Raw genomic sequence first — 13,032 nt, 5'->3', positions numbered from 1 at the left:
AAAATAAAGATTATTATTATTATATATTATGTTAGTCACAGACGCTCCCACAGAATGTATTGGACCGTAATCCAACAAGCAGATATACGGAACTGTTTGAAAAACGGACACGACTCTAAGGTGTAGGTGTGGAAAAACGGACAAACTCTTTTTTTTCCAGAGTCACACACAGGTAGCTTCTATTTGTACGTGCTAAAAGGCGTTACACGGTAGTGTGTGAGGAGCATACACCACTGTACGGTGTGTGTATGTAAAATTGTCAAGCTCCGTGTATTTGTATACGGACTGACACACGCTGTCTCTGTCTAGTTTTGACCATGATCAAACAGCAGATATAAGAAACTGTTTGAAAAACGGACACAACTCTAAGGTGTAGGTGTGAAAAAATGGACAAACTCCTCGGTTTTTTTTCCAGAGTCACACACAGGTAGCTTCTATTTGTCTGTGCTAGAAGGCGTTACACGGTAGTGTGTGAGGAGCGTACACCGCTGTACGGTGTGTATGTAAAATTGTCAAACTCCGTGTATTTGTATACAGACTGACACACGCTGTCTCTGTCTAGTTTTTACCGTTATCAAACATCAGATATACGAAACGGTTTGAAAAACGGACATGATTCTAAGGTGTAGGTCTGGAAATCGGAAAAACTCCTCGGTTTTTTTTTCCAGAGTCACACACAGGTAGCTTCTATTTGTCCGTGATACCAGCCGGAATACACGGTAGTGTGTGAGGAGCGTACACCGCTAGACGTGTCTGTATGGAAAATTGTCAAGCTCCGTGTATTTGTAAACGGACTGACACATGCTGTCTCTGTCTAGTTTTGACTGTAATCAAACAGCAGATATACGAAACTGTTTGAAAAACGGACACAACTCTAAGGTGCAGGTCTGGAAAAACGGACAAACTCCTCGTTTTTTTCTTCCAGAGTCACACCCAGATAGCGTCTATTTGTCCGTGATACCAGCTGGAATACACGGTAGTGTGTGAGGAGCGTACACCGCTAGACAATGTGTGAAAAAATGAACGCTCAGTAACTCACCAGGACAAAATAATAACATTTGGAGTGCTTTGAAAAAAGCAGTTTGAACAGCAGTGTGCACACAGCAATGCAGCTAGCAGGTAGCCTTAAAAGGCAGCCTAATCACCACTAGCGCTGCTGCACGCAACAAAAATCCTCCCCTTTCACTGCACACTAACTGTACAGTGAAAAGCGCTATCAGCAGAAGCAGTTTTTTTTTTCTTCTTCCCTGCCTAACACTCTCCCTGTTCAGAATCAGCAGCAGCACCTCTCCCTATTGTAAGGTCGGCAGAAGTAAGATGGCGGTCGGCGTTCACAGCCTTTTATACCCCCTGTGACGCCACACAAAGCCAGCCAATCACTTCAATGCCCTTCTCTAAGATGGTGTTGGCCACTGCCTATGTCATCGCGTTGCCCACAGTGTGCGTCCTCCATCATTGGCTGAAAAAAGGCGCTGGAAGCATCATTTGAAACGCGACTTTGGCGCTTGGGTCGCCAACATCATGGCCGACCTCACGCTTTGGTCGGGTTTCGTTTCATGAAACCCGACTGGCGAAAGTCAGCGATTTTTTTAAATTGACCGACCTGTTTCACTCAACTCTAGTTGCAAGAAATGTCTAAAAGATGTACAGCTATGCTCCGCTACTCTGGAGGGTGTTCCAGGGTTCCTGAAGGACTTCAGAGATGTGTTCTTTGGAAAAGGAGGTGCCTATACTACCTCCCCTTCATCCTTAACATTGTGCTATTGATCTTATTCCTAGCGCCAAATTGCCAAAAGCTCGCCTTTACAATTTGTTGGGGCCTGAACAGACCACCATGAAAGAATATGCTAACGAAAGTTTTCGGTCATATCCATCCTTCCTCTTCCTCTATAGCTGCTTGATTTTTTTTTTGTTAAAAAAAAGAAAGATGGGGGTCTCCGTCCTTGGCTTGATTTCCAAGAGCTAAATAAGATCACGGTTAAAATTACTTACCCACTTCCACTCATCCCTGACCTATATAATCAGCTTCTGGGGGTCAGGGTGTTTTCTAAACATGATCTTAGAGGAGCTTACAATTTGATATGCATCCGGAAGGGTGATTAGTGGAAAATGGCGTTTTTATCATCTGAGGGTCTATTTGAAAACCTTGTCATGCCTTTCGGATTGTCTTATGCACCTGCTGTGTTTCAAATCTTTATGAATTATATTTTCTCTGATTGCATTGGAATATTTGTAGTGATTTACCTCGATGACATTGTAATTTTCTCACCAGACTTGGACACTCACCAGGAATATCTCCGTGTTGTGTTACATAGATTGAGGGAGAACTCTCTGATTTACTAAATTAGAGAAATGTGTTTTTTCTGTGCAGGAAATCTTTTTCTTGGGGTTTATCTTGTCAGCAGAAGAGTTTAAGATGGACCCTGGGAAGGTGCAGTCCATAATTGATTGGGTTCAACCTGGTGATTTTAAGGCTTTGCAGCGTATTCTGGGATTTGCCAACTATTATAGAAAATTTATCAAGGGTTTTTCACAGATTGCTAAACCACTTACTGACCTTACACGTAAGGGGGTGAATCTCAAGGTTTGGTCGCCGGGTGCTATTAAGGCTTTTGAAAGATTAAAAGAGTGTTTTATGTCCACACCCATTCTGATCCAAGCTGATCTCCAAGAACCATTCATCATGGAGGTGGATGCTTCGGCGATCGGAGTGGGGGCAGTCCATGTGCTTTTCTTTCTAAAAACAATTTCACCGAAAGAGAGAAATTATGATGTTGGGAATCTGGAGTTACTTGCTTTCAAATTGGCCTTTGAGGAATGAAGGCATTTTTTGTTTTTTTTGGAGGGGGCGGTTCATCCAGTTACAGTGATCAGGGATCACAAGAATTTAGTTTACATTGACTCGGCTAAAAGGTTAACTCCTAGACATGCCAGATGGTCCTAGTTTTTCTCTCAGTTTAATTTTTCTATTACGTTCAGGCGAGGGTCTAAGAATGTGAAAGCTGATGCTTTATCTCATAGTCTAGATTTAATTTCTCCTCCAGAACCTCCATCCTCTATTATTCCTTAAGGTATTGTGGTGTCTATGGTAAACTTGGAGCTGGAAGAACAGATTTGTAAAGCCCAGTCGTTGGCTCATTCCACTTCCCCAGGGTCCAAATTATTTGTGCCTGTGTACCTAATATTGCGGGTGTTACAGGAATTTCATGATTCCATTTTAAGTGGTCATTGTAGGGTTACTGCCACAAGGAAAGCTGTTGCTATACTTTTTTGGTGGCCATCCATGCATAATGATATTAAAGATTTTGTATCTGCTTGTGAAGTCTGTGCATGTGCCAATGTCATTCATGGCTATCCAGCTGGGGAATTGGCTCCATTTTCATTACAGATTTGCCACTGTCAAATGGGAAGACTGCTATTTGGGTGGCAGTTGATCGATTCAGCAAACAAGCTCATTTTGTAACTTTGTCAAGATTACCTAATGCAGAGACACTCTCACGATTGTTTATTTCTCATATTGTAAGGTTACATGGGAACCCACTGAACATTGTGTCTGATAGGGGAGTACAATTTGTCTCTAAATTTTGGAGAGCTTTTTGCAGGTAACTAGTTATTGACTTGTCATTTTCATCTGCTTATCACCCTGAAACCAATGGTCAGACTAAGAGGACAAATCAATTATTGGGACAAATTTTAAGGTGCTTTGTGACAGGAGGACTGACCTTCGTTTTTATCTCTCGCTGAGTTTGCTTTTAACAGTCGAGTAAATCAATCTACCGGAACCTCACCGTTCTTCTATAATTATGGTTTTCATCCCCATTTTGGTGAATTTTCTAGGATTAGTTCTGAATGCCCTGGGGTGGAGGTTGCCGTGCGGAGACTTGGGAATGTCTGGTGGGAGGTTCAAAAGAATATTGGCATTGCCCTGATTCGCCAAAAACGAAAGGCCAATAGAAGACGTTCAGTGGGTTATGTTTTTTAGATTAGGGATAAGGTTTGGTTGTTTCAAGGAGCATTAAACTTAACCCCTTTACCCCAAGGGTGGTTTGCACGTTCATGACCGGGCCAATTTTTACAATTCTGACCACTGTCCCTTTATGAAGTCATAACTCTGGAACGCTTCCATGGATCCCGGTGATTCTGACATTGTTTTCTCGTGACATATTGTACTTCATGTTAGTGGCAAAATTTCATTCATATAACTTGCGTTTATTTGTGAAAAAAATGGAAATTTGGTGAACATTTTGGAAATTTCGCAATTTTCCAACTTTGAATTTTTATGCTCTTAATCAAAGATATATGACACTCAAAAAACTTAATAAATAACATTTCCCACATGTTTACTTTACATCAGCACAATTTGGGAACCAAAAAATTTTTTTGTTAGGAAGTTATAAGGGTTAAAAGTTGACCAGCGAGTTCTCATTTTTACAACACCATTTTATTTTTAGGGACCACATTACATTTGAAGCCACTTTGAGGGGTCTATATGATAGAAAATACCCAAAAGTGACACTATTCTAAAAACTGCACCCCTCAAGGTACTCAAAACCACATTCAAGAAGTTTATTAACCCTTCAGGTGCTTCACATGAATTTTTTGAATGTTTAAAAAAAAATGTATATCTTTGTACCGTGTTAGCCAGTAGATAGAAAAATATTCAGACTCTCATATTAGGATATCTCTAATACTGTTCCCCTTTTATTAACACACTGTATGGTGCAAAATAATGAACCAGGTGAAAATGGACTATTGCAGATGATTGAAGTGCGGACATAATAATGGTGGAGAAAAGCGTTTTTTCCCCGCTGGCGTTTACACCAAAAGATTATACAATTTAGTTCTAGCACTGAAATAAAAAGTCAAACTTTAGGGATTTGTAAACTCATTGCCAGCCGGGTCCCTGTTTGAGATGGAATTTCATTTTGCAGGAATTGCTGAAAGATATTTAACAAATTAAAAAAAAAAAGGTTTGTTTCCTGAAATGAATCATGTTAATGAGTGTGTGAGCAATCGCCTGCGCTGGTAAATAACCTTGAGAGAAAATATATATTCCCTCTACCTTCCTAGATGAAGGAGTAGAGCACCAAATGATGAGGTTCTGTAGGACACCATGACTGAGGAATACTAAGGCAGTGAGGTCCTGACGTGTCACTATGTGACTCTCAAGTAATAAGAAGGGAAATGCCGCCAGACTACTAAATCTGATCAGAAGCTTTAGAACTAAGCAAATATCCTCGCAGGGCAATAGTTCACCCGGACCGGCGGGGATTGGAGATGCTAATAGGTGCTGGACTGAAAATCATAAAACAGCACCGAATGTCATTATAGACAATGTAACCCGTAACCGGACAGGATGGGATGAACTGCCCTAGTGACCTCCAGCTGCTCTATGAAATCTATAACTTACATTTATTACTTCTAGGGGCCTGTTCTAGATTAGAAAAAGATTAGAATCTGTCAGCAGGTTTTTCTATCCCATCTGAGAAATAGCATGATGTAGGGGCTGAGACCCAGATTCCAGCGATGTGTCACTTATAGGGCTGCTTGTTTTTTTTTTTAATTCAATCACTGATTTATCTGATCTAGCAGTTCTCTGAATGCAAAGCTATGTATAACCCCGCCCACACCACTGAACGGCAGCTTTCTGTGTACACTGTGCATAGTCAGAAATTTGACAATCAGTGGTGTGGGAGGGGTTATACTGAGCTCATGAATATGGAGGACTACATGGAAGCAGGGTTTACGAGTCCGCTAGTGATAATCTCCTGCTAATAAAGCAATGATATCTTCAAAACTACAGTAAGTAGCACAATAAGTGACACAGCGCTGGAATCAGGATCTGTGCCCCTACATTATATATTTTGATCCTCCAAGCAGAATCCAGGTTTAGCAAGACATGGCTATTTTTTTTCCCCAAATCAGTGCCACACCTGAGCACCTTACCTCACTCCATGATGCTGAGCTGCAGTACCAGACACAAACTATGCACATATGTGGCGCTGTTTCAGAAAGAAGGCAGCCTTGTCTAATCTTGGACTGCCCTTTCTCCTGTTCCTACAGATGCAGCATATTTCTGTGTGTTTTTATATAAAAAAAACTCCTATATAAACATTTAGTCAGTACATGGTCCAGTAGACTTCTAAATGTGCTATATAATGAGGCCCTAAATGAATATTCAGTTTAATAGCTCACATACGACTTGCTTTTTATGCTTTTACTGCAGATAAGCCTTCTGATATGACAATGCAAAAATGTTTCTGTTGTTTAATGATGACCTGTCACTTTCTGTATGTATATATTTTTCCCCAGTATAAATTCCGCTGTTCTCCAGAATCTGGCATTGTTTTTATTTCATTCCTACGCCTCCCCATTCCCTAGATATGGCCCCCTCTAGTCTTTTTTAGCCAATGGGGCGTGGTCTTTAAGTCTTTATGGGTGTGTTTTCTTGATGACGACACCCAGTTGGCTAAAATGACTATATTTACATATGAGGAAGAGGGGTCATATCTTAGGAATGGGGAGGCGCATTTATCATAGGTGAAAAAATATATAAATAAATATTTAGAGCCTGGTTAAAATCCCACAGTATGAATTGATAATGTCAGCTCTGCCATATCTGAAGATATATTTTCAAGTATTCAGCTAGTAGAATCATTTCAGGAGAAAAAAAGTAAAAATAAAAATGAGATCTCATCTATGATTTTTTTTTTCAGTCGTTTTAACCTGGAACAACAGGTGTGAAACGTTTGGTGCGCGGTCTTTAGGACTGGGTCTTGTTTGCGCCCTCTTGTGTTTGCTGCTATGAATTACACCTTTTCACAACTCCTGCATGCAGAATGCGACCTAATACGATTTATAACCTTGTACGTTTTTTTTTTTTTTTTTTAATAATTCTCCAGGGATGCCTATCACAATATAGCGCCATTAAATCCGGAGAAGCTGAATATCTTCCGTACTGTGCGAGAAATCACAGGTAAGATATCTGATTTTAGTTAAGTATTATAGGGCTACATTTGCTTTATTGTACTGCTGAGAATTGTTGTGTACTCTGCTCCTGTTATATGCGAAGATTTCATGACCATCTTATGTAATAATCTTCCATCATCTTCTTAGGGTATCTGAATATCCAGTCCTGGCCAAAGAACATGACGGACCTTAGTGTCTTCTCGAACCTGGTTAGCATCGGAGGCAGAGATCTGTACAGGTATGGTACACGACACATGAATTGCTAATACAAGTTTACTTGCTGCAGACCATGAGGACACGTCTCTTACATGAGACAATACACATGTACTTGGGTGTAAATCCAGTAAGGATTTGTTAATTAAAGGATTATCCAGTGTACATAAAGCTTCAAGGGGTTTCTAGCATTAGATTAAAAAAGCTTAAGCTTATAATCTTTGCAAAAATGAAAGGTTAGACAACTTTTTCATATATTTTTGTTACCTTTTAGCTAGTTTTAAGGTACATTACGGGGCAAAAGTTTGTGAAAAAAATGAGGTCAAGCCAAATATTGATATTTTATTGTATTTTGTTAATTAATACAAAATAAACTATTAACGCTTCTATTATTGAAAACATTCTTACTTTTTTTTCAAGCATTTTTTTTCAAGCATTTTTTTCCCACAGCTGCCTAAAACTTTTGCGTAATACAGGACATATATGTTGTCAGTGAATGAAAATGCTCTAAGTTACATTTCTAGACTGTCTACACACAGTTTCTATCCAAATTATCCAATCCCCATTGTGATTTAGGATTATTAGTAAAATGCTGCTAAGCAAGTGACTATCAAGTCATGAGAAACACATCTAATACCTAGGCTGGATTGTCTTTTTTTTTTGTCAGTTGCCTGTGTGCTTATCTTGAGCCCGATGGGCCTGGTGCTGCAAAACTTGGACCTCGGCCCCTTTCCGCATGTTGGTCATATGTATGTGCTCTTGTAGAGTGTTAAATCCTATAAGGAAATATGAGTTGCACCCTCTCCCCATTATGTAATAATGTCCCCAATCTTGGACTTCTCCCTAGCATATATGTCCTCCATCCTGGGCCCGTCCTAGTATATATGTCCTCATCCTGTTATATATGTCCCCCTTCCTGAGCCCATCCTAATATATATGTCCACTCATCCTGGTATATATGTCCCCCATCCTGGTATATATATGTCCTCTGTCCTGGTATATACCATATGTTCCCCTTCCTTGTATATATATCCCCTATCCTGATATATTTGTCCCTTATTCTGGGCCGTATCCTAGTATATATGTCACTTATCCTGGACCACATTCTGGTATACATATATGTCCCATCCTGGTAAATATGTATATCCACCATCCTGGTATATATGTCCTTTATCCTGGTATATAAATCCCCCATTCTGGTATGTAGGTTCCTCATCCTGGTACAGTATATATCCCCTATCCTGGTATATTGTTTATGTCCCCCATTCTGTTGCTGTTCTTTAATTCATAGCAAAAAAACCCAAAATGATTATACTCCTCTTCCGACCTCTCCCCGGCCGTATGGCATCCTCTTCTGAAGCCGGCAGCTGACTTCAGCATGCAAGCGATGGGAGTGCATGACGTCAATGCCATGCGCCCCAAGTCACGTGCACAACAATGTCAGCTGTTGGTCTCTGATTGGCCAGCAGCGTGTATTACAGTGCACAGATCCTGTGAGTCTCTGCGCCACAATACACTTCAGCTGAATGTGCATCCAAGATCGAAAATCCAATTGAACATTGCTCTGGCATTGGTGGGCCCCTCACCCGCTCAGGATCAGTCAAGGTCACGACATCTGCGACAGTGATCGTTACACCCCTGCTGTGACATTTGATTGCATTTTAGGAATATGGCTAAGTCAAGAAAAAAATTGTTGAAGGCTACAATTTTTTTTACTAGAAACAGGCTTAACTAGAGGGGTGGAGGAGTTTCATTGTATGTTAGGAAAGTGTATATCTCCATAGAGATCCAAGCTTCAGAGAATGGTAGCTCTGTAGAAACTGTTTGGGTAAGAATACAAGGACAAAATAACAAAAAGGACACTATTGTATGCGTTTACTATAGTACTAGGACCCCTGGACAGACTGAAGATATGGATAAACTCTTTTTACATCAGATGTGTTTGTTCTCAAAAAAGTACTAAATAGATATCATGGGATATTATAATAATCCAGATATTTGTTGGGAATCTCTCTCAGGCAAAAGTAATAGGTAGAGATGGATGGACATCTGGATGTTCGGGTTCGGCAGGCTCAGCCATACAGTTACAAAAAGTTTGGGATCGGGTACCAGAACAGTACCCGGACATGAACCTGGACCCCATTCACTTGAATGGGGGGCCCGAACATCCAGTGTTTGCCACGCTGTCATTGTGCATGAAAGCACGGCAACACGGCCTCTGATCAGCGGTAAAATCATCACCGCCGGTCAGAGATCCGCTTTTCCCATGCTATTAAAAGACACCGTGAGCGCGCACCTGTGGTCGGAGGTATAACACACACAGGTTCATATTTGTGGGATTGATGTCACCTTTGTATTGAGGCTGTGCTTGCAGCAGCTCATTCACTAGTGGTTCTCAGCCTGAATGATCACATCTTGGCATCGTCCAGGTTGCAAACAGTCGCTCATCAATGAGGATCTATAGAGATAAAAGAGACTGAAAAACATTTTTGAAAAGGAACAAAATTGCAAAAATGAAAAATTGCAAAAAGTTTTACCTTTTTAACCAAAACTTTGTCAATCATCGTAAAGGATATGGGCTGTTTAAAATAATCTAAATTTCAGTAAAAGATTCAGCCACTCTCCATGATGAGTACCTAGCAAACTTTCTTTATTAACAGTTGTGGACACTGAGGTTGTTGTAAGGCCTTACAAAATTCTGTGTCTTGAATTGAAATTGTTCTGGTGCCACTCATGCAAGTAAACTTATATCTAGTGACTTCTAAAGAGTTATTTCTTTGTCTACTTTTCCATCCTTTTGATTCGGTCAACACTCCTGAACCATGATGATATTTGAGTTGAGATTTAGAGCTTTCCAATAATGGTGATGAGAGACCACTCTGCTGTAAGACGATGATGGGAAAGTCCTTTTAAAGGTAGAAGTAGCTTCTAGTAGAATGGAAGGGATGAAAAGAGTTGTGAACAACTATTATTTGAAAGCACCAAGATATTCCCAAGTATAAAGTACTTTACCCTAGCATATTATATTTCTAAAAATGTTCTGGGACAGTAAAATATTTTTACCATGATATGATTCCCATTTTAAGCATTATAATATATCTATTTGAAGATGATGGGAAAGTTCTAGCTGCTTAACCCCTTCACTACCAAGGGTGGTTTGCACGTTAACTACCGGGCCAATTTTTACAATTCTGACCACTGTACCTTTATGAGGTCATAACTCTGGAACGCTTTCATGGATCCTGGTGATTCTGACATTGTTTTCTCGTGACATATTGTACTTCATGTTAGTGGTAAAATTGCATTCAAATAACTTGCGTTTATTTGTGAAAAAAACGGAAATTTGGCGAAAATTTTGAAAATTTCGCAATTTTCCAACTTTGAATTTTTATGCCCTTAAATCACAGCGATACGGCACACAAAAAACTTAATACATAACATTTCCCACATGTTTACTTTACATCAGCACAATTTTGCAACCAAAATTTTTTTTTGCTAGGAAGTTATAAGGGTTAAAAATTGACCAGCGATTTCTCATTTTTGCAACACCATTTTATTTTTAGGGACCACTTCACATTTGAAGCCACTTTGAGGGGTCTATATGATAGAAAATACCCAAAAGTGACACCATTCTAAAAACTGCACCCCTCAAGGTGCTTAAAACCACATTCAAGAAGTTTATTAACCCTTTAGGTGCGTCACAGGAATTTTTTGAATATTAAAAAAAAAATGAACATTTAACTTTTTTTCACAAAAAAAATACTTCAGGTTCAATTTTCTTTATTTTACCAAGGGTAACAGGAGAAATTGGACTGCAAAAGTTATTGTGCAATTTGTCCTGACTACGCTGATACCTGATATGTGGGGGGGAACCACTGTTTCGGCGCATGGCAGAGCTCAGAATGGAAGGAGCGCCGTTTGACTTTTTCAATGCAAAATTGGCTGGAATTCAGATCGGACGCCATGTCACGTTTGGCGAGCCCCTGATGTACCTAAACAGTGGAAACCCCCCCAAGTGACCCCATTTTGGAAACTAGACCCCCCAAGGAACTTATCTAGATATGTGGTGAGAACTTTGAACCCACAAGGGCTTCACAGAAGTTTATAACGTACAGCGGTACAATTAAAAAATCATATTTTTTCCACAAAAATGATCTTTTCACCCACAATTTTTATTTTTCCAAGGGTAACAGGACCCTAAAAGTTATTGTGCAATTTGTCCTGAGTACGCTGATACCCCATATGTGGGTGTAAATGACTATTTGGGCGCATAGCAGAGCTCGGAAGGGAAGCAGCGCCATTTGACGTTTTTGGCTAGAATTGAGATCGGACACCATGTCGCGATTGGAAAACCCCTGATGTACCAAAACAGTGGAAACCCCCCACAAATGACACCATTTTGGAATCTAGACCCCCCAAGGAACTTATCTAGATGTGTGGTGAGAACTTTGAACCCCCAAGGGCTTCACAGAAGTTTATAACGTACAGCAGTACAATTAAAAAATCATATTTTTTCCACAAAAATGATCTTTTCACCCTCAATTCTTATTTTTCCAAAAGTAACAGGACCCTAAAAGATATTGTGCAATTTGTCCTGAGTACGCTGATACCCCACATGTGGGTGTAAACCACTATTTGGGCGTATGGCAGAGCTCGGAAGGGAAGCAGCGCCATTTGACGTTTTTGGCTGGAATTGAGATCGGACACCATGTCGCATTAGGAAAGCCCCTGATGTACCAAAACAGTAGAAACCCCCCACAAATGACACCATTTTGGAAACTAGCCCCCCAAGGAACTTATCTAGATGTGTGGTGAGCACTTTGAACCCCCCAGTGCTTCACTGAAGTTTATAACGTCCGGGCGTGAAAATAAAAAAATCGTATTTTTTCCACAAACATGATCTTTTAGTCCCCATTTTATTATTTTCCCAAGGGTAACAGGAGAAATTGGACCCCAAAAGTTGTTGTCCAATTTGTCCTGAGTACGCTGATACCTCATATGTGGGAGAAAACTACTGTATGGGCACACGTCGGGGCTCGGAAGGGAAGTAGTGACGTTTTGGAATGCAGACTTTGATGGAATGGTCTGCGGGTGTCATGTTGCGTTTGGAGAGCCCCTGATGTACCTAAACAGTGGAAACCCCCCACAAGTGACCCCATTTTGGAAACTAGACCCCCTAATGAACTTATCTAGATGTGTGGTGAGCACTTTGAACCCCCCAGTGCTTCACAGAAGTTTATAACGACCGGGCGTGAAAATAAAAAAATCGTATTTTTTTCCACAAACATGATCTTTTAGTCCCCATTTTTTTATTTTCCCAAGGGTAACAGGAGAAATTGGACCCCAAAAGTTGTTGTCCAATTTGTCCTGAGTACGCTGATACCTCATATGTGGGAGAAAACTACTGTATGGGCACACGTCGGGGCTCGGAAGGGAAGTAGTGACGTTTTGGAATGCAGACTTTGATGGAATGGTCTGCGGGTGTCATGTTGCGTTTGGAGAGCCCCTGATGTACCTAAACAGTGGAAACCCCCCACAAGTGACCCCATTTTGGAAACTAGACCCCCTAATGAACTTATCTAGATGTGTGGTGAGCACTTTGAACCCCCCAGTGCTTCACAGAAGTTTATAACGACCGGGCGTGAAAATAAAAATATCGTATTTTTTCAACAAACATCATCTTTTAGTCCCCATTTTTTTTATTTTCCCAAGGGTAACAGGAGAAATTGGACCCCAAAAGTTGTTGTCCAATTTGTCCTGAGTACGCTGATATCTCATATGTGGGAGAAAACTACTGTATGGGCACACATCGGGGCTCGGAAGGGAAGTAGTGACGTTTTGGAATGCAGA

General features: G+C 40.5%; 1 protein-coding gene across 1 annotated transcript in view; it reads left to right on the top strand.

The window, feature by feature from the left end:
* ERBB4 (erb-b2 receptor tyrosine kinase 4) overlaps window positions 1-13,032 on the top strand; it is a 1,457,122-nt gene that overhangs the window by 1,025,108 nt on the left and 418,982 nt on the right. The window contains exons 10-11 of the mRNA XM_073553209.1: window positions 6,903-6,976; window positions 7,117-7,207. Of these exons, the coding sequence (XP_073409310.1) occupies window positions 6,903-6,976; window positions 7,117-7,207 (165 nt within the window). The remainder of the gene's footprint in view (window positions 1-6,902; window positions 6,977-7,116; window positions 7,208-13,032) is intronic.

Source organism: Dendrobates tinctorius, unplaced genomic scaffold (assembly GCF_039654945.1).
Source record: "Dendrobates tinctorius isolate UK_male_01 unplaced genomic scaffold, ASM3965494v1 ptg000199l, whole genome shotgun sequence".
NCBI classification, from domain to species: Eukaryota; Metazoa; Chordata; class Amphibia; order Anura; family Dendrobatidae; genus Dendrobates; species Dendrobates tinctorius.
This window is presented reverse-complemented; position numbering and strand designations above follow the sequence as displayed.